This window comes from Meriones unguiculatus (genome assembly GCF_030254825.1).
Source record: "Meriones unguiculatus strain TT.TT164.6M chromosome Y unlocalized genomic scaffold, Bangor_MerUng_6.1 ChrY_unordered_Scaffold_32, whole genome shotgun sequence".
Classification (NCBI taxonomy): Eukaryota; Metazoa; Chordata; class Mammalia; order Rodentia; family Muridae; genus Meriones; species Meriones unguiculatus.
The window spans coordinates 6988774-7014796 of record NW_026843711.1 but is presented as its reverse complement, the minus strand read 5'-3'; the positions used below and the strand labels follow the sequence as shown (position 1 = coordinate 7014796).

At 42.7% G+C, this 26023-nt stretch overlaps 1 protein-coding gene across 1 annotated transcript in view; it reads left to right on the top strand.

Moving 5' to 3' along the window:
• LOC132651869 (activity-dependent neuroprotector homeobox protein 2-like) overlaps positions 1-25759 on the top strand; it is a 100385-nt gene extending 74626 nt beyond the window's left edge. Inside the window, exons 4-5 of the mRNA XM_060376840.1 lie at positions 23459-23598; positions 23641-25759. Coding sequence (XP_060232823.1) covers positions 23459-23598; positions 23641-25759 — 2259 coding nt within the window. The remainder of the gene's footprint in view (positions 1-23458; positions 23599-23640) is intronic.
• Positions 25760-26023: the final 264 nt, after the last annotated feature.

Here is a 26023-nt window from a genome sequence, read left to right as displayed (position 1 = left end):
AATTTCTAGAGTTAAAGTTATGTAGGAGAAAAGGCACAGAAATGGACTGTGTTAAAAAAAAAAAGGTGAGGAAAGAAATAATCACAGTGTCAGGTCTCAAACACTGGACAAACTGCTAAGTGTTGTACTTGTTAATACATCAAAGCTGAGGCTGGCTAGCCAAGTGCTCCAAGCATCTCTCCATTTAAGGATGTTGCAGGGTACTCCTGGCTTGCATATCCAGCCCCTACCCTGAAACCTAAAGCCCAGGGACTAGCCTGCTATTCTGCCAGCTGCTCATCCCTATATAATGCAGTTATTTTTTCTAGGCTGGTTGTTCTGGCCCTTTTACCTCTTGGTCAGTCTCCTGGCCCAGGCAGCTGCTCTTGGTTTATGACTGTCTCCTCTCTTGTTCTCCATTCTCTTCCCCCCTCAAATGACCCTGCTCAGCTTGGCCATGTTCACTGTAGACTCTCCCAGATGTCTCATCCTCTGGCTCTATTTAACCTTTTATCTACAATAAAACTTCTTCTCTACTATACTTAGAAGCAGTCTTGTTCTTCTTGTTCTACTATACTTAGTAGCAGGCTTGTCTTTCTTGTTTCTTTTTTTCTTTCCTCTCAGTCATCTGGTGTTGAAACCCAGAATTTCTGTAGGCTTACATGTGACAAAGGAGTAAGGTGAAGATGCTCCCTCTTGAGATTAGAGAACAATTCTGTGGTAGAAAGAGATGGAGAGTTAGTGACAGTTGGGCATGACACATACTACACAGATAAGATACTCTATTTTCGTGATTAAGTGTTGGGCCTGGCACAAGGACAGACACCAACTCTGAGGCAAGTAAGTGTTCATAGCCTCTGGTTACTGACTTGTGGAATTGGGATTAAAATAGCACTAAATCCAGACAACTGTGGTGAGTTTTGAATGAGATGCTACTTCATAAAGGACCTAGAAAGAACCTGCTATACAGAAGGCATTTGCATGTGCATATGAGCACACATGTACACATGCATGTGAACACACCTCAATCAGGATGAGCACATACATACACACACACACACACACACACACATACACAAACACACACAAACACCTCATTCAACATGAGTAAATCCAGGATGTTCTGGGTACCCCATAAGAGTCCATGGAACGCGAAGGGAACTCTGACAGCTATCCCATAGAGCCCAGCATAGGGAGATCAGTTGCTCACTAGGGAAGTCTGAGACAACTTGTCAAACAAAAGCCTTTTAGGACTGCTCTGTGTGTAAAAATTGCCCAATAAATTCTGCTGCACCCTGGAAAAGGTGGAACCCACCAAACATGTAAGGACCCACAAACGCCAGCTGTGTTCATATAAAATATGACAAATGGGCTAGTGTTCCAAAGGGGTGGTGTGGGCTCAGAATGTTCTGAGAATGTGCTTTATGAAATGGGACACTGTGGGCCTTGAGTGAGGGCAAGAGAGCTGGGGAAGGCATTCAAACTGAGGAAAAATATCACAAGAGAAAAACAGAGGTGAAGAAGCATTTCTAGTTGCAGAAAAAATGTTTAGGATGGATTCTGAAAGTCTAACATACAACAGTTGGGGCTGATATAACAGTATTCACATGTGGGAAGATGTCAGTAAGACCATCCATTGTATGAATTTTCACTGTAACAGTGTCACCTGCTATGTAAGCTTTATAAGACAAGTGTGTATATTTTATATAATATTGTGCAATATTTTATAACCATGTGAAACCCAAGCACACTCTGTGCATAGCAGAATACAAGCTTATAGGCTAGAGGTTATATATTCTAGTTATTGGCACAGCAGCTCTCTGGCCCCACTCTTAACACTTCTATGATTTGATCCAAACATGGCTTGTCTCTATATTCACAGAATTTAAAGTCAGTATTCATTTGACTTGCCAACAATTTTCCAAACAAACCGTGGCTGATTGAAGGCAATCTTAGATGGGGCTTATTTGATTTCATAAATATTTCATAGAGACCCTGTCTTCTGTATCCCTTCATTTCATTCAACTTTTGTTTGCAGGAGAAAATGTAGACTCTGGATGTACATATTGAACATTTTTTTTTTTTGTTAAATATTTTAGTTTCTCTCTTTCTTTGTTTTCACAGTAGCTGTGACATGGGAAGGTCTGTGACATGCTTGGGTCTTTCGATTCAAGGCAGCGCTGAATTGAACAGGTTTTGATAAAATAAAATTAAATGGCATATGAAAGATGAATGGAAATGTAGATGACTCTTGACAGCTGGGTCACTGGTTAAAGATTGGTATTAGAGTGAAGGAGGACCCTATTTCAGTTCCTAATATGAATATTGGAAATCCTGGGCGTCATAACACTTTTGGATTTTATACCTCTGGCTTCTGTGTACTCATTTACGCACACAAACTCGTGCAGGCATGCACACACACATGCACCCCCAAGCAGCACTAAAAATAAAAATAAAGGGTTATATGCCTAGGAGTGGTATAGCTGGATCTTGAGGAAATATTAGTCCTAATTGCCTGAGAAAGCACCAGATTGATTTCGCAAGTAGTTGTACAAGTTTACATTCCCACCAGCAATGGAGGAGAGTTCCTCTTTCTCCATGTCTTCTCCAGCATGTGTTGTCACATGAGATTTTCATTTTTTAGCCATTCTGATGGGGGTAAGTTAAAAATCTCAGGGTTTTTTAATTTGCATCTCCCTCATTAGTATGGATGTTGAAGATTTCTCTAAGTGTTTCTGTGCAATTTCATATTCCTGTTTTGAGAATTATTTGCTTAGCTCAGAACCCCGCTTTTTTTTTCCAATTTTTTTTCAATGCAGTTTATTCAGGAAACTCGAACAATCATCTGACCCTGGGTAAAGCCAGCCCACTTTAAATAGCCTCTGGGTAGCCAACCTCAGCATGCCATGTGGGCAATGCAAATAGGTCCACATACATGGAAGCAAGCTAAATTCTTGGCCTTAGCCAAATGTGGAGTTGTTCATGGCAGAGAGCACTCATCATGGGGAAGGTGGAGGGCAGAAACCAGCTCCATCTTTTAGGTGCGGCATTACGGCATTACAGTTCTCTCTTTTTGTTTTAGACACATCAGGCAAGAGTAGAGGTCTGATCTCTGATATTAGAAATAAATTGGGAATTTGTACTGATGTTCATTTAGGTGTCACCCACCCAAAGAGCATCAGACCCTTCAGATACCTTTATCTCAGAGGCGGGACCTGGGGCATAAACCCGCATGCAATCAGACATGCTCTTCTCTGGGTCGAAAGCACCTGTCCCTGAGTGCAGTGCTTAGCCTCGCATCCTGAGCATAACATTTTAGCTTTTTATGGTATCCAACCATGCTTGGGGATACTGTCCTGCTTCAGTGGCTGTAAAGGCCTGAATGCTCATGGCTGCATTACGCTGTTGTGAGACTCTAATCTTGCATATATACCACAGGCAAACCAAGGTGACCAACACCAGAAGGCCTGCTAAAGCTCCCATGCCCGCCCATTCCTTCAGATGATTCATGGTTGCAGCAATCCATGATGATAATCCTGTGGCTAGTCCTGTGTCCACTCTGGTAGAATTTACTGTGACAATGACCACTCTCAGCTGCTCCATCGTAGTATCGAATTCTCCAGTCCAATTACCTAAAATATAGCTAGACAATTGTTTAGACAGATTTGCAGCACAGAGAAAATTCTCATATTGTATATTAGTGACTCAAAGTCCAGCATACTTTCATTGACAGCCAAGTTGAGCGATTTGCCATAGGGTATCAATTTGCTCCTGCACGAGGTCAATCCTCTGATTGAACACCATCAAACCTCCTTTTAGTTGAGCATTAATTCCTTTTTGTACATCTAAGGCATGAGCTACATTGGCTAAAAGGTCATTCAGGGTCTGAGCAGTCTGTCCACTATGACTCATGGCTAATGGCGAGGTAGTAGCTCCAACAGCTGCCATTGAGAAGGCAGTAACAATGGCAGCTGTAATTCCAAGATCCCTTTTCTGTCTGAAGAGAGTCATAGCGTGAGGGGCATCAACAAGCACAGGCACCCAGTGAGGCATGCGAGTAACCAGCTAGTAAATTTAATAGCATTCCAGCATTGGGCAAAAAAGCAAGTATCATTACCACAATTACTTGGCTCTATCTGACTAATAATGAATAAAAATGGGGGATTTAAACAAACAGGTGTGGGCTTATAGGAAATATTATGAGAAGCCTTAACCCCCTCCTTGGAACATCCTGCATCAGTTCTAGAACTAGGAGTGGTGGTGTCCAAGGTCTGAGTAGGTTCAAGAGACCATTGCCGCAAGGGGCGAGAAGTGCTCCATGTAAATTGACTAACTCCATGTTTTCCTCCAATTTTGAAAGTCATTTAAGGTTCTTAAATTATTTCCCCCCCCCTTTTTTTTAAATTTTTCATCAATTACACTTTATTCATTCTGCATCCCCCCATAGGCCCCTCCCTTCCCTCCCTTTGCATACATGCCACTCCCCATGTCCACTGACTGCATTGTCCTCTACTATGGCCTGGTAACGTTGCTCCCCCTCAGGAGTAGGTGACTAAAGAGCAGGCCATTCAGTTCATGTCAGAGGCAATCCCTCTTCACATTACCATGTAACCCAATTGGTCTCTAAACTGCCATGGGCTACATCTGTGCAGGGGTTCTGGGTTATCTCTATGAATAGTCCTTGGTTGGAGTATGAGTCTCTGGGAAGTTCGCTGTGTTCAGATTTTCTTGTTCTTTTGCTCTCCTTGTGGAGACCCTGTCCTCTCCAGCTCTTACTATTTCCCAGTTCTTGCATAAAATTCCATTCACTCTGCCCAACAGTTGCCCATCAGGCTTAGCATCTGCTTTGATAGTCTGTAGGGCAGAGGCTTTCAGAGGCCTTCTGTGGTAGGTTCCTAGGTTGTTTCCTGTTTTCTTCTTCTTCTTATGTCCATCCTCTTTGCCTTTCTGGATGGGGATTGGACATATTACTTAGGGTCCTCTCTCTTGCTTAGTTTCTTTAGATGCACAGGTTTTAGTGGGTTTGTCCTATGTTGTATGTCTCTATGAGTGAGTATATGCCATGTGTGTGTTTTTGCTTCTGGGACAACTCACTCAGGATGATCCTTTCCAGATCCCACCATGTACCTGCAAATTTCATGATTTCCTTATTTTTCATTGCTGAGTAATATTCCATTGTGTAGATGTACCACAATTTCTGCATCCATTCTTCAGTTGAGGGGCATCTGGGTTGTTTCCAGCTTCTGGCTATTACAAATAAAGCTGCTACAAACATGGTTGAGCAAATTTCCTTTTAGTGTGCTTGAGCCTCTTTTGGATATGTGCCTAGGAGTGGTATGGCTGGATCTTGGGGAAGCACTATTCCTACTTGTCTGAGAAAATGCCAGATTGTTTTCCAGAGTGGTCTTATCAGTTTACATTCCCACCAGCAGTGGAGAAGGGTTCCTCTTTCTTCACAACCTCTCCAGCATGTGTTGTCACTTGAGTTTTTGATCTTGGCCATTCTCATGGGTGTAAGGTGAAATCTCAGCGTTGTTTTGATTTGCATTTCCCTAACGGCTAGTGAGGTTGAGCATTTCTTTAAGTGTTTCTTTGCCATTTGGTATTCCTCTACAGAGAATTCTCTGTTTAGCTCTGTTCCCCATTTTTTAAGTGGGTTACTTGGTTTGCTGCTTTTCAGCTTTTTAGTTCTTTATATATACTTGATATGAGTCCTCTGTCAGATAAAGGGTTGGTGAAGATTCTTTCCCAATCTGTAGGAGGTCACTTTGTTTTGATGACGGTGTCCTTTGCTTTGCAGAAGCTTTTCAGTTTCATGAGGTCCCATTTATTGATTGTTGCCTCTAGAGCGTGTGCTGTGGGAGTTCTGTTCAGGAAGTTTTCCCCTGTACCAATGAGTTCTAGGGTATTTCCCACTTTTATTTCAAGCTGATTTAATGTGTCTGGTTTTATGTTGAGGTCTTTGATCCACTTGGACTTCAATTTTGTGCATGGTGATAAGTATGGATCTATTTTCATTTTTCTACATGTAGACATCCAGTTGGACCAGCACCATTTGTTGAAGATGCTATCTTTTTTTCCATTGTATGGTTTTGTGATCTTTGTCAAATATCAGGTGTCCATAAGTGTGTGGGTTTATTTCTGGTCCTCTGTTCGGTTCCATTGATCCACCATTCTGTTTCCGTGCCAGTAACATGCAGTTTTTAAAACTGTTGTCTATAGTACAACTTAAGATCAGGGATGAAGATACCTACAGAAGATCTTTGATGGTAGAGGATTGATTTAGCAATTCTGGGTTTCTTGTTATTCCATATGAAGTTGAGAATTTTTCTTTCCAGGTCTGTAAAGAATTCTGTTGGTAATTTGATGGGAATTGCATTGAATCTGTAGATTGCTTTTGGTAAGATGGCCATTTTTACTATGTTAATCCTACCAAGCCATGAGCATGAGAGATCTTTCCATCTTCTCATATCTTCTTCTAGTTCTTTCTTCAGAGGTTTGACATTTTTTTCATACAAGTCTTTGACTTCCTTAGTTAGGGTTACTCCGAGGTACCTTATGTCATTTGTGGCTATTGTGAAGGATGTTGTTTCCCTAATTTCTTTCTCAGCCCTTTTGTCTTTTGTATACAGGAGGGCTACTGATTTTTTTGAGTTAATTTTGTATCCGGCCACTTTGCTGAAGGTGTTTATCAGCTGTAGGAGTTCCCTGGTAGAGTTTTTGGGGTCAGTCACGTATACTATCATATCATCTGCAAATAGTGATAATTTGACTTCTTCCTTTCCAATTTGTATCCCCTTGATCTCCTTCAACTCTCTTATTGCTCTAGCAATGAATTCCAGAACTATGTTGAAGAGATATGGAGAGAGTGGGCAGCCTTGTCTTGTCCCTGATTTCAGTGGGATTGCTTTAAGTTTCTCTCCCTTCAGTTTGATGTTGGCTATAGGTTTGCTGTATATCTCCTTTACTGTGTTTAGATATGTGCCTTGTATCCCTGATCTCTCCAATACTTTAAACAAGAAAGGATGTTGGATTTTGTCAAAGGCTTTTTCAGCATCTAGGGAGATTATCATGTGGTTTTTTTTCTTTCAATTTGTTAATATGGTGGATCACATTGATGGATTTCCGTATATTGAACCACCCCTTCATACCTGGGATGAAGCCTACTTGGTCATGGTGGATGATATCTTTGATGTGTTCTTGTATTCGGTTTGTGAGTATTTTGTTGAGTATTTTTGCATCAATGTTCATAAGGGAGATTGGCCTGAAATTCTCTTTCTTTGTTGAGTCTTTGTGAGGTTCAGGTACCAAGGTGACTGTGGCTTCATAGAATGAGTTTGGTAATGTTCCTTCTGGTTCTATTTTGTGGAATAGTTTGAAGAGAATTGGTGTTAGGTCTTTGGGTATAGTCGCTGGATGTCTGGTGTTTTTCAGGAGTTGCTACAGCTCACCTCAGGCATAGAGACCTGGGTGGTAAAGGTGGTCCTGATTAGTCAAGAGGGCTCTCCTCTCACCGGGAGAAGTCCTGGGGGCAGCTGCCCTCCTTCTGGGTTTCTTGCTGTAAATTTAGTGATCAGCTGTGGTAATCTGTGGCAGGTGAGTACTGCTCTGTTGTCTTGGGGCACTCAGTTCTGTCTGTTTGCAATCTGCAGTCTGCTAGACTTTCCCTAGGTGACCCCAGCAGCACGGTTTCTTCCTACTCTGTAGGGTACTCTCCAGACAGGGGTTCCCAGTCCCTGTTGTACTGGGGCTCACAGCTTGTCTGTACCTCTGAGCTGAGCGCAAAGCTCTCTGCATGCGGCAGGAGCTCAGCTGTGATAGCAGCAGAGACCTTCCTGGGAGAGACTGGGTGACCTGCAATCAGTCCTGCAACCCTGCTTCCCTGTGGGCCCCCCCCCCCCCGTGACTGGGACTCCCAGTCTCAGGCACCCTTGTGCCCACGGATCAGCCTGGGAATGTGGCTGGGACACTCCTGTTTGTGGCTCCAGCCGGGAGACCCAAAGCCTGCGTTACTGGGGATTTCTTCGGGTTCTGGCTGGGTAGCCGTGAGTGGACCTGACCTATTCCCCCGCCATGGGAGCCTCCCCTCACTTGGGAAACACGATCAATGTACTTTCGGGGCCTCGAGTTCAGTCTCCTGGTCTCTGCATGGAAAGTGGTGTCCTGCTCCTCAAACACGCTGTTTTACTGGCTCTGCCATCTTGGCTCCCCCAGAACCCCGCTTTGAAATTGGATGACTTGGTTTGTTGGTGATTAACTTCTTAAATTCTTCATATATTCTGGATATAAGCCCTCCCTCTGTCAGATACAGGTTCGGTGAAGATCCTTTCTCTACCTGTGGGCTCTGAGGGCCCACGCATGGAGAGGACCTAAACCCCCTGCTCAGATGTAGCCCATAGACTCAGTCTCCAAGTGTGTTCACTAGTATGCAATACAGGGACTCTCTAAGATGTGAACTCATGGGAAGGCCCTCTGATCACTGACCCTGAGGGGGATAGGGATGAGTGTAACCTTGCCAGGCCACAGAGGAAGACAATGCATCCACTCCTAATGAGAACTGCTAGGCTAGGATCAGATAGAAGAGGAGGATCTCCCCTAACAGACTAGGAGAGGGGCATGAGGAGAGAAGAGGAAGAGAGAGAGAGAGAGATTGGGAGGAGATGATGGAGGGGCCCACAGCTGGGATACGAAATTAAAAATGTAATAAATAATTAATAAAAAAATTTAAAAGCACACAAAAAATAAAAATCTTTTTTTATTTGTCTTTTGAAAGAGAGTGTCTCTGGTTGTCCTGGACTCACTTTGTAGACCAGGCTGTCCTGGAAAACACAGAGATCCTCATGCCATGTCCTTTATAAGTGCTGGCATTACAGGTGTGCACCATTGCATCTGGCTCTAAAAAGAAATCTTAAAACAAAATGTTGACTACTGCTGTTGACACTTACTACAGTTGTGGCTTTCTTCTCCCTGACATACTTCTTGATGGCTTCCTTGTTTGGAGCAAACACTGGGTAAGCACCTGCAGCCTTGTTTGCATTTGCCTAATTGTATTCCTGCAAAGACAGGCTAGACAATGAGGGGACCCTTGTTGCTAGACAGCTTGTCAAAATGGTTTTGCAGAGAACATGTATCTTACAATGATGTCTCCTTGGAAGATGGAATAGGCAAGCATCTGGTCCAGTCACATGAGTAGGTTTGGTGAGGAGCCACTTAGACCTCTTTGAGGATCAGCACCTGGGAAAAGAAGCCCCACATTTCTAGTTAGCAAATTTCGGTACCATATGTGGTTCACTGATGACTATGGAAGTCCTACTGGCTTCTTTGGCCTGTTAAAAGAATTGACTGAAAACATTTTATTTACCAAGGAAGTTATTCCAGGATCCAAACTGACTAGGGTGGAAGGAACTTTGAAATGTTAGTTCAATCTTAATTCTTTCTCTTAATTTTATTTTCCATTTAGAGAAAATTTCATCCTATACAAAAGACTTTATGGATCCAGCTAGTAAATCCCTTCTAACTTCCTTTAACATTTGTTACTTCTTTGCTTATCCTGAGAACCTTAAGTCTACTATATTCCAATGACCTGAATTTGGCTGCAAATGCTTTGCTTGATAAAACTACAAAGACAGGCAACTTTACATAAATAGTTAGATTTCTCTCTCTCTTTCTCTGTGTTTGTGAGAGAGTGTTCAGTGCCTTGTGTCGATGGGGCAAGTAGCTATTGCTGAGACATTTCCCTGGATAGTTGACTACCTGCACCCCTTAATTCTGCCGATTTTTGAAACAGAATCCTGCCATGAAGTCCAGGCTGTTCTCAAGCTTTCTGTGATCCTCCTGTTGTAGCTTCCTGAGGGTGAAAACTACAGGCATGCCTGGATACAAAGCTATTTACTGAAGCGAAAGCCAACTAGTGAGCCAAAGCCATTTAGTGCAGCCAATGCCAATTACTGGAAAAGTTTCCAAAAACCACACTAGGACCTTAGGTGGTCATGGATGATAGATTTAGGTGAGAACATCTGGTTGTCATTCTTGGAGCATCCTTGAGATATCTTAAGGAAACATTCTTGCGATATCTTGCAGGAGATATCTCAAACCATAAAACTGTTTTGCAATCTTCTGCAGCAGTAAATTAGTAAGAGGTAAGTCAGAATGATTATTTATGGGAGTAAGCATGTCTTATTTTTACAGGCTCTCAAGGAGTTCATCAGAATGGAGTAGTAAGTTGAATGAGTCTGGTAACTGGAATTCTGCCTCCTGGCCTTGGCAGATGTGGGTCTTATCAATAGTTCCATTTTTTTCAGAGATTGTCCTTGGTGGTCAGTCTCTGCAGGTGGGTTTCTCTGAGACTGAGATGTAGATAGCAAGCTCCCTGCACCCTTGGGAACCAGAGAGCAAACTTTGTATAACCTTGAGTTAATTCCTGCAAGCCTTGCCAGGTGGCTCACATGTGTTGCTACTGTGAATAACATTTGCTTGTATCCTATGCTTTATCAGTGTTGTTTGCACATTCAGTAAATTGAGACTTGATCAGGAATCTGTCTTGCCTCCATTATTCACATCTCTGTCTCTCAATTTCCTTCTTTCAGGTGGTTCCTGTTCATCTAGCCTGTGGGATGGGTCAGTTGGTGCCCAAAAAAGGGACCTTGAAAAAGTGGGGCAAAAGTGAGAAACACTGGTTTTTGGAGCTCCAGATGCCTAAGTAAAAACAGTGCTTCATGATACTACCCATTGCACAGAGGAAGACAAGTTAGGCAGGCAGCTCAATCATTGGGCAGAGCAGTAGCAGGGAGTTATTTATGGGACTTTAACATCAATGTTAAAATAAACAGGACTAATAGGGAGAAATGCCCTTATACCCTTTAGTTAGTAAGTGAGTTATGTCCCACCTTCCCAGTTGAAGTTATGTAAATATGGAAAAGTGGGAGAGTGTAGGGAAAATATTGCAAGAATATTACAATATTACAATATGGTCCTGAAAAGGTACCTGTTATATCTGTTCCTCTGTCGAATCTAATTACAGATGTGCTGGATCCTAGGCATGAGACTGATAAAATGAAAAATTTTGATCTCACAAGCTAAAGAATTGCTTGAAGAAAATGGAGCACCCAAACAAGCAGGAAAAAAAAAAAAGTACTTCTAAGATTATTTCAAATGTTTATAAAGGAGCCCAAACAGATTTGTGTAATTTGAGAGCCAAAAATAATTTAAGAGCTAGATAGTGAGGATGAAAGGCAGTCAGAGGAATAAACTACCAAGTCTCATAATTCAGATTGGCTGCCTTGCCCTCTGTCCACCCCCTCTCCCCCATGGATTTCCCTGCCACATGTGCAGGAGATACAAGACCACTGCAGGAAGATATTACTGTTCTTTAAGAGAAAATCCAATTAGAAAGTAAACAAATTCAGTTATTAAGAGAATTACAAAAATTAAATAAAATCAACAGTAATAATGATAATAATAGTAATAATAACAGTAATACTAAATAATAATAACCAAAATTGGATTGTTTGCACTGGTAAATTTAAAGTCTGGTTTACTTGTAAAATTATAAATGTGCTGTATGATTTCACTCCTAAAGAGCATGCTTTGTTTTAATATTACAAAAACAGGTTTTAAAAAATATGTAAATGTTTAAAAAGCAGGTACTACAATTGTTCTTTCTCTTTGTCTCTGTTTTTTTTTTTTTTTTTTTTGTGTGTGTGTGTGTGTGTGTCTGTGTGTATGCCTGTGTGTTGGCTTTCTGCTTTGGTTTCTGGTTTCTGGTTTTGAATTGCTCTTGATGTCTGGGTAAACTTGTAGAGTTTTCAATCTGGTCAAGGGAATATGAATTCCCTGGGAGGGGGCTTATAAAGCCCTACTTTTTTTTGGCACCAGGAAAATGGGTCAGGGAGACTGTATTTTGTGTGATAAAAGGGCTCCTGGAGCCCGCTCTCCATTTGGTAGCTGTGGAGAAGGCCATGGGTGCTCTGCTCCTTCTGGTATCTATGTGTGTGGAAGGGACCCATGAGAGGGTCCACTCCTTCTGGAATTTGTGGTACTTGTGTCCGGTAGAGGCTGGTCAAGCCCTCCTATTTGAGTATTCTGTTTACTCCAAGGTGACAATGGAGGATTTCTATGTTCCTTAGCTATGTCTGTATGTGTGTATATGTTTATTTGTGGACAAACAGATGATATTTTCAAATATGGCTGATGATATTAATATTTTAGACATATATTAATATTTTTAGACATGAGGCAGTTTGACTCAACACCTCTGAGTTTGCTCCTGGAATGTCAAAGTTAAATTTTATAATACATTTAAATTTTTTCAGGTATTTGAAAAAATAACCTTTGATCATTTTAACAAGAAACTTAAATCAGTTTCAGAACCTTTGGGCAAGGTCAAAAGACCTTGGTATTTATTTCATTAATTTTGAGAAGTAAAAATCAATCCATACTGTTTGAGCCAACTAAACAAAAACCACAGTTATTACAATACATCATTTAAAACAAAACTATGAATATATCATGTATAAAATACATTCTTCTTTATTTTATTTTATTTTATTTTATATCAGTAAAATTTTATTAACTCTGTATCCCAGCCGTGTCCCGATCCCTCATTCCCTCCCAGTCCCTCCCTCCCTCCCTCCCTCATCTCCACCGTGCCCCTTTCCAAGTCCACTGATGGGGGGGACCTCCTCCCCATTCATCTGATCCTGTTTTATCAGGTATCTTCAGGACTGGCTGCACATTCTTCTTTTTAAGAAGCTGGATGTCACCTACCAGCAGGGACGGCTAAATACCACCTGAGATACAGCTGGACAGAGAGAGAGACAGGGTAACAAAGAGAATGATACCTAGTCTACATGCTGATTTAATGGGTGTCAGGTTAACATTTACATAGGCAAAAGTGTGCAAGCAGTTTCTCACACAGACAATTTTACTTAGCCAAAACATGAGAGGTCTCACTCGAGGTTGCACAAAGTTTGCAGTCTGTTTCCCAAGGTTGCAGGGAGCTTGCTATCTACTTCTCAGGCTCAGAGCACCCAACCTGCATAGACTGACTGCCAAGGACAGTCTCTGAGAAATGGAATTATGTACAAGACCCACATCTGCCAAGGCCAAGAGGCAGAATTCCAATTACTAGACTCCTTCAGTAAGGATTAAGGAAAAGGATTTAGTTAACTTCTTTGTTTCACTTACTAGTATTTGCCACTGGTTTCCACAAGAAGTCACTATTGATGTAAGACTCTGGCAGAAAGATGGAAATTGTCTTTAAAAAATTTATGAATCTTCTGGTCCACAAAAGTGCCTGTCCAGACATTTTATTACTGGAATTTGATTAATGATATTCTTCAGGTCAGACATTCCCAACCTGACTTGGCTGAGGTAGTTTCTCAAACTGAGAAGTTCCTCAAAAAGGATTCTAGAGGCAGTCCCAAATCCCTTGAAGTAGGTAGGGACAAGGCTACACTATCCCCACATTCCCCAGCTCCCTGCCTATCTCCATACCTATGCCAGAACCAGAGGCTCCAGTCCTAGTTCAGCCTGCAGCCCATTTCCTTTACCCCTCCCTTAACAACTGTTCACTTGTAGACACTGGACGGTCCTAATGAACTAACTTTTCCTGAAAAGGCCACTTCCCTTGAGTAAAAAGCTGCCAGATACCTTAATCTAGACTGGTAACCCCTCCTGTCTTTCCTTGCTCTGGCAGCTGCCCCAATTTTATTGACTCCATATATTAAAGTTCCTCCTTTCTGTGCACCAGCCTTACCTTTTGATTCTGACATAGAGGATGCAGCTCAGTACACTAAAATTAAACTCACTCAGGAGGTTATATCCCTCACGAAAGTACTTCAAAAGAAAAGAGACCATTTTACACATCTTAAAAAGCTGCAAGTAGTTGTCTCCTGTATCAATATGTTCTATGGCCTCCCCCACTCTTTTTTCTAATTGATTTAATGTGTCTGGTTTTATGTTGAGGTCTTTGATCCACTGGAAGTTTAGTTTTGTGCAGTCTGAAAAGTATGGATCTATTTGCATTTTTCTACATGTGGATATCCAGTTTGACCAGCACCATTTCTTGAAGATGCTATCTTTTTCCATTGTATGGTTTTGGCTTCTTTGTCAAAGATCAGGTGTCCATAACCCACAGGTGTGTGGGTTTATTTCTGCTTCTTCTCTTCAGTTCATTTGATCCAACATCCTATTTCTATGCCAGTACAATGCAGTTTTTATTAATTTTGTTCTATAATACAGCTTAAGATCAGGGATGGAGATACCTCCAGAAGAGCTGTTATTGGAAAGGATTGTTTTAGCAATTCTGGGTTTTTTGTTATTCCATATGACATTGAGAATTTATCTTTCCATGTCTGTAAACAACTGTGTTGGTAATTGGATGGGAATTGCATTGAATCTGTACATTGCTTTTGCTAAGATGGCCATTTTTACTATGCTAATCCTGCCAAGCCATGAGCATGAGAGATCTTTCCATCTTCTGATCTCTTCTTCTAATTCTTTTTTCAGAGACTTGATTTTTTTTTTTTTCAAATAAGTCTTTGACTTGCTTGGTTATGTCATTTGTGGCTATTGTGAAGGGTGTTGTTTTCCTAATATCTTTCCAGCCATTTTATCTTTTGTATACAGGATGACTACTGAATTTTTTGATATATTTGTTATCCAGCCACTTTGGTAAAGGTGTTTATCAGCTGTGGGAGTTCCCTGGGAGGATTTTTGGGGTCACTCATGTAAACTATCATATCATCTGCAAATAGTGATAATTTGAGTTCTTACTTTCTAATTTGCATCCCCTTGAACTCCTTCAACTCTATTATTGCTCTAGCAAGGAATTCCAGAACTATGTTGAAGAGATATGGAGAGAGTGGGCACCCTTGCTTTGTCTCTGATTTCAGTGGGATTGATTTAAGGTTCTCTCTGTTCAGTTTGATGTATATTTCCTTTACTATGTTTAGATATGTGCCTTTTATCCCTGATCTCTCCAAGACTTTAAACATGAATGGATGCTTGATTTTATCAAATGCTTTTCAAACATGTAAGGAGATTATCATGTGTTTTTTTTTTCATTCAGTTTGTTATTATGGTGGATAACATTGATGTATTTCCTTATGTTGAACCACCCCTGCCTATCTAGGATGAAGCCTACTTGGTCATAGTGGATGATATCTTTGGTGTGATCTTGTATTCAGTTTTCAAATATTTTGTTGTGTATTTTTACATCAATGTTCATAAGGGAGATTGGCCTGAAATTCTCTTTCTTTGTTGAGTCTTTGAGAGGTTTAAGTACTGAAATGACTGTGGCTACATAGAATGAGTTTTGTAGTGCTCCTTCTGTTTCTGTTTTGTAGAATATTTTGTATAGAATTGGAGTTAGGTCTTCATTGAAATTCTGGTAGAATACTTTGCTGAAAATATTTGGCCCTTACCTTCTTTTGGATGGGGAGACTTTTGATGAGAACTTCTATTTCCTTGGTGCTTATGACACTATTTATTTCATTTACCTGGTCTTCATTGAGTTTTGGTTAACTTGATTTGATCAAGATAATTGTCCATTTCATTTAGATTTTCAAATTTTGTGGCATATAGAGATTTGAACTTCCTGAAAAGAACACCAAGAGTATAGGCTCTAAGATCAACAATCAATAAAGTGGATGTCATGAAACTACAAAGCTTTTGAAAATCAAAGGACACTGTCATCAAAACAAAATGACTGCCTACAAATTCAAAAAGAATCTTCACCAACCATTTTTTTCTGACAGAGCGCTAATATACAGTATATATAAAGAAATAAAGAAGCTGAAAAGAAGCAAACCATGTAATAGAATTGAAAACTAGGGAACAGAGATCAACAGAGAATTCTCTGCAGAGGAATATAGAATGGCAGAGAAACACTTCAAGAAATGCTCAATGCAAATCAAAAAGTCCATGAGATTTCACCATACACTTTTCAGAATGGCCAAGATAAAAAATTGAAACAATAGACAACACATGCTGGAGAGGTTGTGGAGAAAGGGGAACCATCCTCCACTGCTAATTGGAATGTAAACTTGCAAAACCACTCTGGTATTGAATCTATCTTTTTCTCAGACAAAGAGGAATAGCGCTTCCTCAAGATGCAGCCATACCACACCTAGGCATATATCCAAAGGAGGCTTAATTACACAGAAGGACATTTGCTCAACCATGTCTTTAGCAGCTTTCTTTGTAATAGCCAGAAGCTGGAAACAGGCCAGTTGCCCCTCAACTGAAGAATGGATGCAGAATTTTTGGAAAAACTACACAATGGCATATTACTCAGCAATGAAATTAAGGAAATTATGAAATTTGCAGGTAAATGGTGGGATCTGCAATCATACTGGTTGAACTGTCCCAGAAGTAGAAAGACACACACAGTCTATGCATTCAGTCATGTCATACAGGAAGAACCTTTTAAAATCTGTACATCTAAAGAAACTACACAAGAGAGAGGACCCTGACTAAAATGGTAACACTTCATCCCAAAAAGCAAAGAGGAAGGACATCAGAAGAAGAAGAAAACAGGAAACAAACTAGAAAGCAGCCACAGAGGGCCTCTGAAAGGCTCTTCTCTACAGACTATCAGAGCAGATGCTGAGACTTATGGCCAAACGTTGGGGAGTGTTTATGGAATCTTATGTAAGAAGTGGGAAATAGTAAGATCTGGAGAGGACAATAACTCCACAAGGAGAGCAAAAGAACCAGTAGTTTGAACACAGGGGTCTTCCCAGAGACTCATACTCCAATCAAGTACCTGTATGGAGATAACCTACAACAACTGCACAGGTGTAGCCCAGATTGCACAGATTGGCAGTTTCTTGTCCAATTGGGTTACATAGTAATGGAAAGAGGGACTGCTTTTACATAATCTGATTGGCCTGTTCTTTGATCACTACCCCCTGAGGGGAGATAAGTCTAAAGGGCCTCAAAAGGTGACAATCCATTCACTCATGATGAGCTCTGATAGACTAAGATCAGAAGGATAGAGAGGAGGAACTTCCCTCTCAGTGGACTTGGGGAAGGGCATGTGTGAAGAAGGGGGTGAGAGGGTAGGATAGAGAGGGGAGGAGAGAGGGACTTATGAGAGGATACAAAGTGAATAAATTGTAATTAATTAAAAGAAATATGAAAATAAAAGAAGAACTGAGGAAATGGGATCTTGAATTGACCCAACTCCTAACTGAAGCTGCCTACCACCCTCCCAAGCCAAAGAACAAGGTTCCTAATACCCTGCAGGTTTTTCCTGTAACTCCTATCAGAGCACAGGCTACTGCCCTACCCCCTGCCAAAGTGGTCCAGTCCACCTCAGGCCCTGTAGTTGAAGGTGAGGATGAGGAGGAGAATCTTACCTTCAGTGAAGGGGCCCCTGCAGATGAAAATGAAATTTCTGCCACCTCAGCTGGGTAGTAGGATGGAATATATGAAAAACAGTATTGTCTCATTGGGCTTAGATATATAAAAGAACTAAAAAATGCAGTTTCACAATATAGGCCAGTTGTTCCCTTCACACTGTCCATAAATGAAAAGTGGCTGACACCCATTGATGGGTAATTTTTGATTCTTGCTGTATTATCAGGGGGCGATTTTGTACTCTACAAGTCAGATTTTAAAGAATTTTTCAAGGAAACCACATGGTGTAATGCAGTGGCTTGGCAGCGATTCCAAACACTGGACCTTGCAAAAATTATGAGCTAATAGCCCCTATGACACCAAAAAGCAACAAGTCAAGTATCTTCTTGGTCTTCTTTATCAAATACAAACTGCAGGACTCAAGGCTTGAGAGTAGATTCCCCCTAAGGAAGCCCTAACAAACTCCCTAGCTAAAATCCACCAAGGACCATTGGAGACCTATTGTAATTTCATCAGCCATCTTACTGACATTTCATAATGGATTCTGGGCTCATATGAAAATGAGAGTGAATTCATAAAACCTCTGGCTTTCCAAAATACTAACCCTCCCTGCCAAGCTGCCTTATGGCCATACCCTGAAGGCAAAGACATTTCTGTTTAGATCAAGTACTATGCAGGCATTAGCTCAGCTCATTCTATTGGCATAGCTGTTTGAGCTGCATTCTAGGGCCTAACTCAGGGCACCCTCCCTAAAGTTTGCTTTATTTGCAAACAACCATGACATTTTGCCAAGGAAGCAAGGGCAATAAAATGGAGCAACATGAGGTCCCCGCAACACTGGGCCTCAGATTGTCACTCTAAAAAGGATACTCTAGGCAATCCCCTACCAAAGCGGGGTAACTTCTTAAGGGCCATCTCTCTGGCCCCGAACATGAAACAAACCTCTGGGGTTATAGGGTTTGTCCCCCAAACATCAACCCCTTAAGTTCAGGCATCTCAAACATTTCCCCCATTCCCAAACAATCAGGCCATCCCTCCCTACCCATAGCAACAGGCAGGATGAACAGGGTTGGACTTTTGTGTCTCAACCAGCACAATCCTAACACCTGGAAATTCAGGTCTTGTATAGGGGAGATTTTTGGCCCCTTGCCTCCTGGCACCTTTGTACTACTTCTTGGTCTCTCTAGTTCAATTCTCCAGGGACTACATATCTCTGCCAGAGTTATTGACAATGATTATACAGGAGAGATAAAGATTCTAGCTACTTCCACTTCTGGTCTCTTAACTAGTAACTAGGGACAAAGAATTGCTCAGCTTTTACTGCTTCCCCTCACCCATTTTAACCAGAATATCTTTTGAAAATCTAGAGGCAGCAATAATTTTGGTTCCTTCCATGCTTACTGGATTCAGACTATTACTCAGGATCTACCCTTCCTCAATTTAAAATTGTATGGAAAAAGCTTTGATGCCACCATAATTACATACACACACACACACACACACACACACACACACACACACACACAAATGGCCTCCCTCCAGGCCCCTTTCAGCTTCCTTAACCAACATCAGGATCATGGGATGAAAGTCCAATCCCCAGCAAATTTCTAAACCCCTCACATGGACAGATGAGGAAAGATATACAGTGTGGGTCTGGCCTACCATCTAATCTCTGGGGTTGGGATATTCTTTCCAAGTTCAATCTAATTATGTGTAGTCCAAATGAAATTTTTACCCACCAAATGCTAAAAATAAAACAGACCTTCCTTCCCAGACAAGGCTTATGAAAACATTCACAGGGAATAAAAGAACCTATCCAGGTAATTGAAAACATGATCATGCAGGATTAGGCATGACAAAATTAGCCTAATGGTGGTTGGCATCCCTCAACTCCATGCAGACAAAATCACTTGGAAATCTGATGAAGCTGTTTGGAACAGTTAGCAGCAAATATGTCATTAGTACAGGAACAGGTTGCCACTGGTCACATTGAACCTACTCCTCCTCCTTGGAAAAAAAAAACAAAACAAAACTATTTTTGTTGTTAAGAAAAAGTCTGGCAAATGGAGGTTAGTGCAAAAACTAAGAGAAGTTAATGAAACTATGCTTACCATGCGTGCTTTACAACCAGGACTGCCTACCCCTGTAGACATCCCTGCTGACTTTTATAAGACAGGTATAGATCTTAAAGACTGCTTTTTTACCATCCCCCTGCATCCACAGGCTAAAAGTGCTTTTTTTTAAGCCTGCCAGTAACAAACTTCAAAGGGCCTATGCCTTGCTTGCAATGGAAAGTTTTGCCCCAAGGCATGGCCAGTAGTCCCACTCTGTGTCAAAAGTGTGTAGCCCAGATTATTCATCCTTTTAGAACATTTTGGCCTCCTATTTATATAGCATGTTATATGGATGATATCCTTTTAGTCATACCTGATGGCTCACTGCTGTGTCATTCTTGTCAAACCTTTCACAAAAATTAATAGATTATGGTTTACAACTTACACTAGATAAAATTCAATTAAAAGACCCATATTTTTATTTAGGAGTTGAGCTCCATCATCAAAAAATTACAACACAAGATATTCAGTTAAAAACTAGCCATTTAAGACTTTCAATGATTTTCAAAAGCTCCTAGGAAATATCAATCAGATATGACCTTTTCTTAAACTCAATAAAGGGAGCTTAAACTTCTCTTTTATATTCTCAAGAAAGACTCTAACCCTTCTTATTTTCATATTTTACCCCAGCAGGGACAGAGGCCCTTTAGGTTTTGGAAACAACTATCCAAAATCTGGGAGGTACATTTTATTTCCTCTAAGGAACCCCTTCACTTTCTCGTGTGTACCTCATCCCATAAGCACACTGGGTGTTTTGGCAACATAATCCCCTGTTGTGGACTCATCTCTCCACCTCTCCCACTGAGGTTCTTGCCCCTAATACTCCTTTGGTTTGCAGAAATCATCTTTGTGGGAAACAGACAAAGCTGTCAATTTTTTGGCAAAGTTCTTGATAAAATAATACTGCCCTATTCTAAAGTTCAGTGAGAATGGCTGATGCAAACTACTGATATTTGGCCCATTGTCTGTTCTACCTTTTCTGGGATAATTGATGACCATTATCCTGCTAATGAGTTACTTCAATTATTAAAACCCACACTCTCATCTTCCCCAAAATTACTTCCCCTCAACCATTATCAGACTCACATTTAGTGTTTACAGATGGCTGCTATAATGGGGTCCCTTCCTATATTATTAATGGAAAAACTAATTCTATCCAATCTCCTTTTAATCAGCACCACTTATAGAGCATTTTGCAGTAGTTAAAATTTTTCATATTTTAGTAAATTTCCCTTTTCATCTATATACTGACAGTGCCTGCCTATATTGGCTACTCTGTTCCACTTTATGAAAGGGTTCCCTATATTAGACCTTCTACAAATGTTGCTCCTCTTTTTTTCAAGGTCCATGAGTTAATGAACTCTAGAAGTCTACCCTTTTATCTTGGTCACCTCCTAGAGCCCTCAGACCTTCCAGTGAAACTCATGTGCATAACCTGTCACATGTTTGGCATTCCCCATTTCAGTAAACCCTGTTGAGCAGGCCATAAAAAATGTGCCCTGCATCATTTAAATTCCCATATTTTTTGACTGCTTTTTAAAATTACCAGGGAGCAGGCAGGCCAAATTATCAAACACACCCCTCCTACCCCCTGTACTCCAAACATATGAAAAGCCTAAACTGTTTAAATAAAGTTGAGACCTCGACAAGAGTCATTACTGCCTGGTCTCTGTTCCTTCTCCCGCCCATTCTCATTTTACGGGTAGATGTCCTCCTCGATCACTCCACCTCAGAGTCCCAGCTGGTCAAGGACAACCATCTGCAAAAGACCTTATGAGGTCAAAGCCTACATACTAGACTCTTAAATTGTTTAAAAGGGAGGAGATGCTGGGATCCAACGCAATTTACTAAAGCCAAAGGCAATTAATGAGCCAAAGCCATTTAGTGGAGCCAATGCCCATTATCGGAAAATTACCGGACAAACAGACTTAGGCCCCCTCCTTGTGTCTCTGTGTCCTACCCATTCTTTCTCCACACACATACCCGGACCCCATTTTAGAAGCCCGGTGAATCACAGCGGGTCCAGACACAGGCATGTATTACCACACTCAGTCTGAGTTCTTTGAATCTCGTTTGTCCTAAAGGTCATTCTTCTGTAAGGAGTAGGAGCAACAGTTATATGTTGCTGTTCCTCCCCCATCTCAACCAGGCCCTGTTGGGTCCTCAGGGACACTACCATTTCCTTCCCTAGCACGGAAAATCCTTGGGCAAAGTATCTAGTGCAATCTTCTACTTCTAGAACCTTGTCAAACAGAAACCCTCAACGCTGTAGCCTTTTGTTTCCTTCTTCATTCAGTCTTGAACTGACATTTAGTGGATGCCTAGTATGACTCAGGATGTGGAGCCCGAATGTGGATGAGGTCTGTATCCCACCCTTGAAGAGATATGACAGGAGACCAGACAACACTGACAGGCAGCATGACATCAGTGCCTGGAGGAAGGGTGGGCGGAACAGGAAAAGGCGAGGCCAGGGAGGACCCTCAAGAACGCTTGATGTCATTGGCTGCCTGGTGCGAATATGCAAATGAGGAAACGTCACTTCCTATATATGCTGTTCTGAAGGCATCTTCATGCTCTGTCTTCTAGAGCCCCTGCAGGAAGGTTCGTGTGTGGTGAGCCACGCCAAATAGCAGGCAGAGGAGAGGACTGAGAGCCTCCCAGAGTAAGTGATTTCTTGGGGTCTCGGGCACTAGAAGGTTGGTGTGAGACTGGAGGACGCGGGGATGGACGAGGCCCTAGTGTGACTGGAGGCCACAGGGGAAGGCTGAGATGTCAGGCCACTGTGTGACCAGAGGACAGGAGAGGACTGTGGAGGGCTGTGGAGGGTTGTGGAGGGCTGTGTGACCGGAGGGCGGGAGGACTATGGAGGGCTGTGGAGGGCTGTGGAGGGTTGTGGAGGGCTGCGGAGGGCTGTGGAGGGCTGTGTGTGACCGGAGGCCAGGGGTGGACTGTGGAGAGCTGTGTATGATATGAAGCCAGGGAGGACTGTGGAGGGCTGTCGAATGCTGTGTGTGACCACAGGCAGGGGAAGGACTGTGGAGGGCTGTAGAGGGCTGTGAAGGGATGTGTGTGAATGGAGGCTGGGGAAGGACTGTCGACGACTGTGTGTGACCGGAGGCCGGGGGAGGACTATGGAGGACTGTTGAGGGCTGTGGAGGGCTGTGTGTGACTGGAGGCCGGGGAAGGACTGTGGAGGCCTGTGGGTCACCTGAGGCCAAGGGAGGACTGTGGTAGACTGTGACGGCAGGCATGTGTGTGATGGAGGACAGAGGACTGTGGAGGGATGTTTGTGACTGGAGGCTGGGGGAGGACTGTGCAGGGCTGTGTGCGAACTCAGTCCTGGGGAGGACTGTGGAGGGCTGTGGCTTCCAGTGTGTGACTGGAGGACAGGGGAGGAATGAGGAGGTCTGTTTGGATTCCGGGGCCGGGGGAGGACTACAGAGTGCTGCAGTGGCTCTAGGGTGACTGTAGGACAGGGAAGGACTGTGGAGGGCTGTGATGGCAGGCCCCTGAGTGATGGAGGACAGGGGAGGACTGTGTCTCTAGGCCCAGGTGTGACCCGAGGACTGGGAAGGACTGTGGCTGGAGGCTCTGGTGTGAAGTGAAGCCACAGGGTAAGAAGGTGATGCAAGGCCTGTGTGTGACTAAAATCACGGGAAGGACTGCAGCAGGGGTGGCAGTGTGTGACTGAGCTGGGTTTGGGGAGTAGATTGGAGGGCTGAAGTTGAAGGAGGCAGATAAGGGCTGGGTTCTCATGCCCAAGAGGTGTATCTTAAGCAAATGTTCTCTTATTGCAGGGCAGAACATTTTAAGAATGTTTCAAGTGCCTGTGGAAAATCTGGACAAGGTCAGAAGTATGTGGCCCAGTTCCATGTGGCTTTAGCCCTCTAACTGTGGGTCAAACCAACCTCACACTGAGACCTTCATCTCCCTCAACTGACCTTTTCTCAGGCAAGGCTTCACCTACTAAGCTTATAGACCCTCCTGCACTATCTGTGAGCCAGCCATTTGGGCCTGTGAATAAGTCTGTTGGAGTGAGCAATCACTCAGTGAGTCAAGCCATCCAGCCTGGGATTTTACTACCCACACAACCCATGGGGTCTACAAGTCAAAAAGCAGGACCTGCAGTCAGTTCAGTGGGGCTTACAAGTAGGCCAGTGGAGCCCACAAGTGGACTGGTCAGGCCTGGTACTCCCACTTCTGGCTATTCAAACAACCTTGGGGTTCTCCAGAACACACCACCAGGAACAATTTCTGTGGGTGAGCTGGTCTCATTGGCAGGCCTTCCTGAGGGTCAGATGACCTCTGCTTCTTTGATTCCTGCACAGAGTACAGCTTCTGGGGTTCTCCCCACTGGTCAAGCAGTCCAGGCCACAGTTCCCCATATAGGTCAGACAGTCTCCTCACAGGTTATTACCTCTTGTCAGACAATGTCTGATAGGGTTTTCCCTACAGGTCAAATGGTATCATCTGGGTTGCTATCTCCCCAAATTGTGGTGGTCTCAGATGTCCTTGTGAACCAGGGTGTGAGCACTGGTATTCCTCTGCTTGGTCAGCCTGTTAACTCAGGTCCATCTGTTGGCCCCGGTATGCTTCAGCTCAGTCAGTCTGTTGGCAGCAGAATCCTGCCAGACAGCCAGTTAGTAAGAGCTGACACTTCACATAACACCCTGTTCCTCAAGTCAGGCTCTGTTTTCAGGAAGCTGCTTCCAACAGGCTCACAGGTCAAGGGGAAGCCCCTTTACACTCTGGACCCCATGCCTGTCACTCTGCCTATTCCTCAGGGAGCTATTGTCTTGACTATTTCATCCCAGGTGTCCACGCAATTCCTACCCCCCAGTGTGGGTATGCCAATTTACAGTGCTCCAGCCCACTTGTCTTCCTCCCCGGGGCAGGTAAGCAATGCAGACCAGAACATATTTGTTCAGGTCTCCTCACCTAAGGTGGATATGAATCTGGTTGCCACCCAGGTCAAGCAGTGGAAAATCTGCCCAGTTTGCAAGGTGTACTTCCCATCCAGTGTCTACCAGGCTCACACAGAAGGGGCTCACAGACAAAGTGAGTTCAACTCCAGTGAGAAACTTGAACCAGTAAAGCTGGCCATGTGTGCACCGTTTCTGAAGTGGACAAGAGAGAGGCCCATGCATTGCCTCTCCTGCAAATGCCTAGTCTCAGAGGAGGAGCTAATGTACCACTTACTCACACATGGCTTGGGGTGCCTGTTTTGCCCATTTACTTTCCACAGCATTCAGGGTCTCTTGGAGCACAGCAAAATTAAACACCTGGGGAGGAAGAAGCTGTTGTTGGATTATCTTAACAGGGGCTTCCAGTTGAGCCTAGATGTTGACGGCAACCTGTTGTTCCTCCACCTTGCTTTCATCATCACTCTGCCAAGAGAGGAGATTGGAGAACAGGAGGTCCACCTGGCTATCCTCTCAGGCACATATTCCACATCACTGGTGCCCTTGTATGTTAAGATGTGGTCTCACGTTAATGTTGTAACTCAGCTCAGAAAAGGAGAGCTGACCTGCCCCCTCTGTTTGACAACATTTATGTTAGCCAATGCCTACATGTTACACTTGAAGGAAGGACACCATATTATTCCCATCGCCTGTACAGTCCTCAGTTCGCCCACCTTTAGGTGTGTCCACTGTGGTGGGATCTACCCTGGAAGCTTGACTGTGGAGACTATCACTCTTCATTTGTTGCATTGTGCACATGCACCCAAAGACAGCTCAGACCTGCAAGTTCGGTCCAGTTTTGTGGAGAACAGTGAACTGCAGTTTTCCAGTGAGGAAAACGTTACTGATTTTACCTGTCCCTTCAAAAGAAAATGGCCAGATGGCCATCAGGGTCCAGAAGACCAGAAGAGGGATGGGAAAGGTCCCTTGTGTGTACTGGGTAATGAAGCATCAGGTCCAGAAGAAGGGACTAGTGCTGTGACTTTGAAGAGACAAAGGAATGAAAGAGCAACTAAGGAACTTGAGGCCAGTAATGATTTACTCCAGGTCCTAGCATTAGATCCTACCAAATGCAAAGACTACTCCTCTGAGGAAAAAAAGCAGTTTCTTAGAGATTATTTCCAAAAGAAACCATATCCTAGCAGAAAAGAAGTTGAATTGTTATCTTTATTCTTGAAGATGGAAAAAGTTATTGTGGCTTTGTTTTTTGTAACAAGAAGATATATTTGCTTGAAGACAATGGAAGACCATAGATCCTCAATACTTCTAGGTTTTGATATGTCTGAAGTTAAAAATGTTAAACACAGACTGAACTTTGAGTATGAACCGAAAAAGTCCTAAGCAGTAGTTTGTGCTGATTTTGGTGCCACCTTTGCTCTCTTGTGTTGGTTTCTGCAGCTTTTCTGGATTTTACAAGGGCTTAGGAATACTTAGGTTAAGAAGTAAATGCTACTCCACTTCACTGATTGATTTAGTTGTGTCTTTTAGCAGTTACTTCTAAGGTTTCTTTTTTTTTTTTTTTTTTTTTCCAAATCATGAGAATGAAGTTTGGTATTTTATATGTCCCTTATTCTTAGTATTGTCCATGTTACATCATAAGAAGAG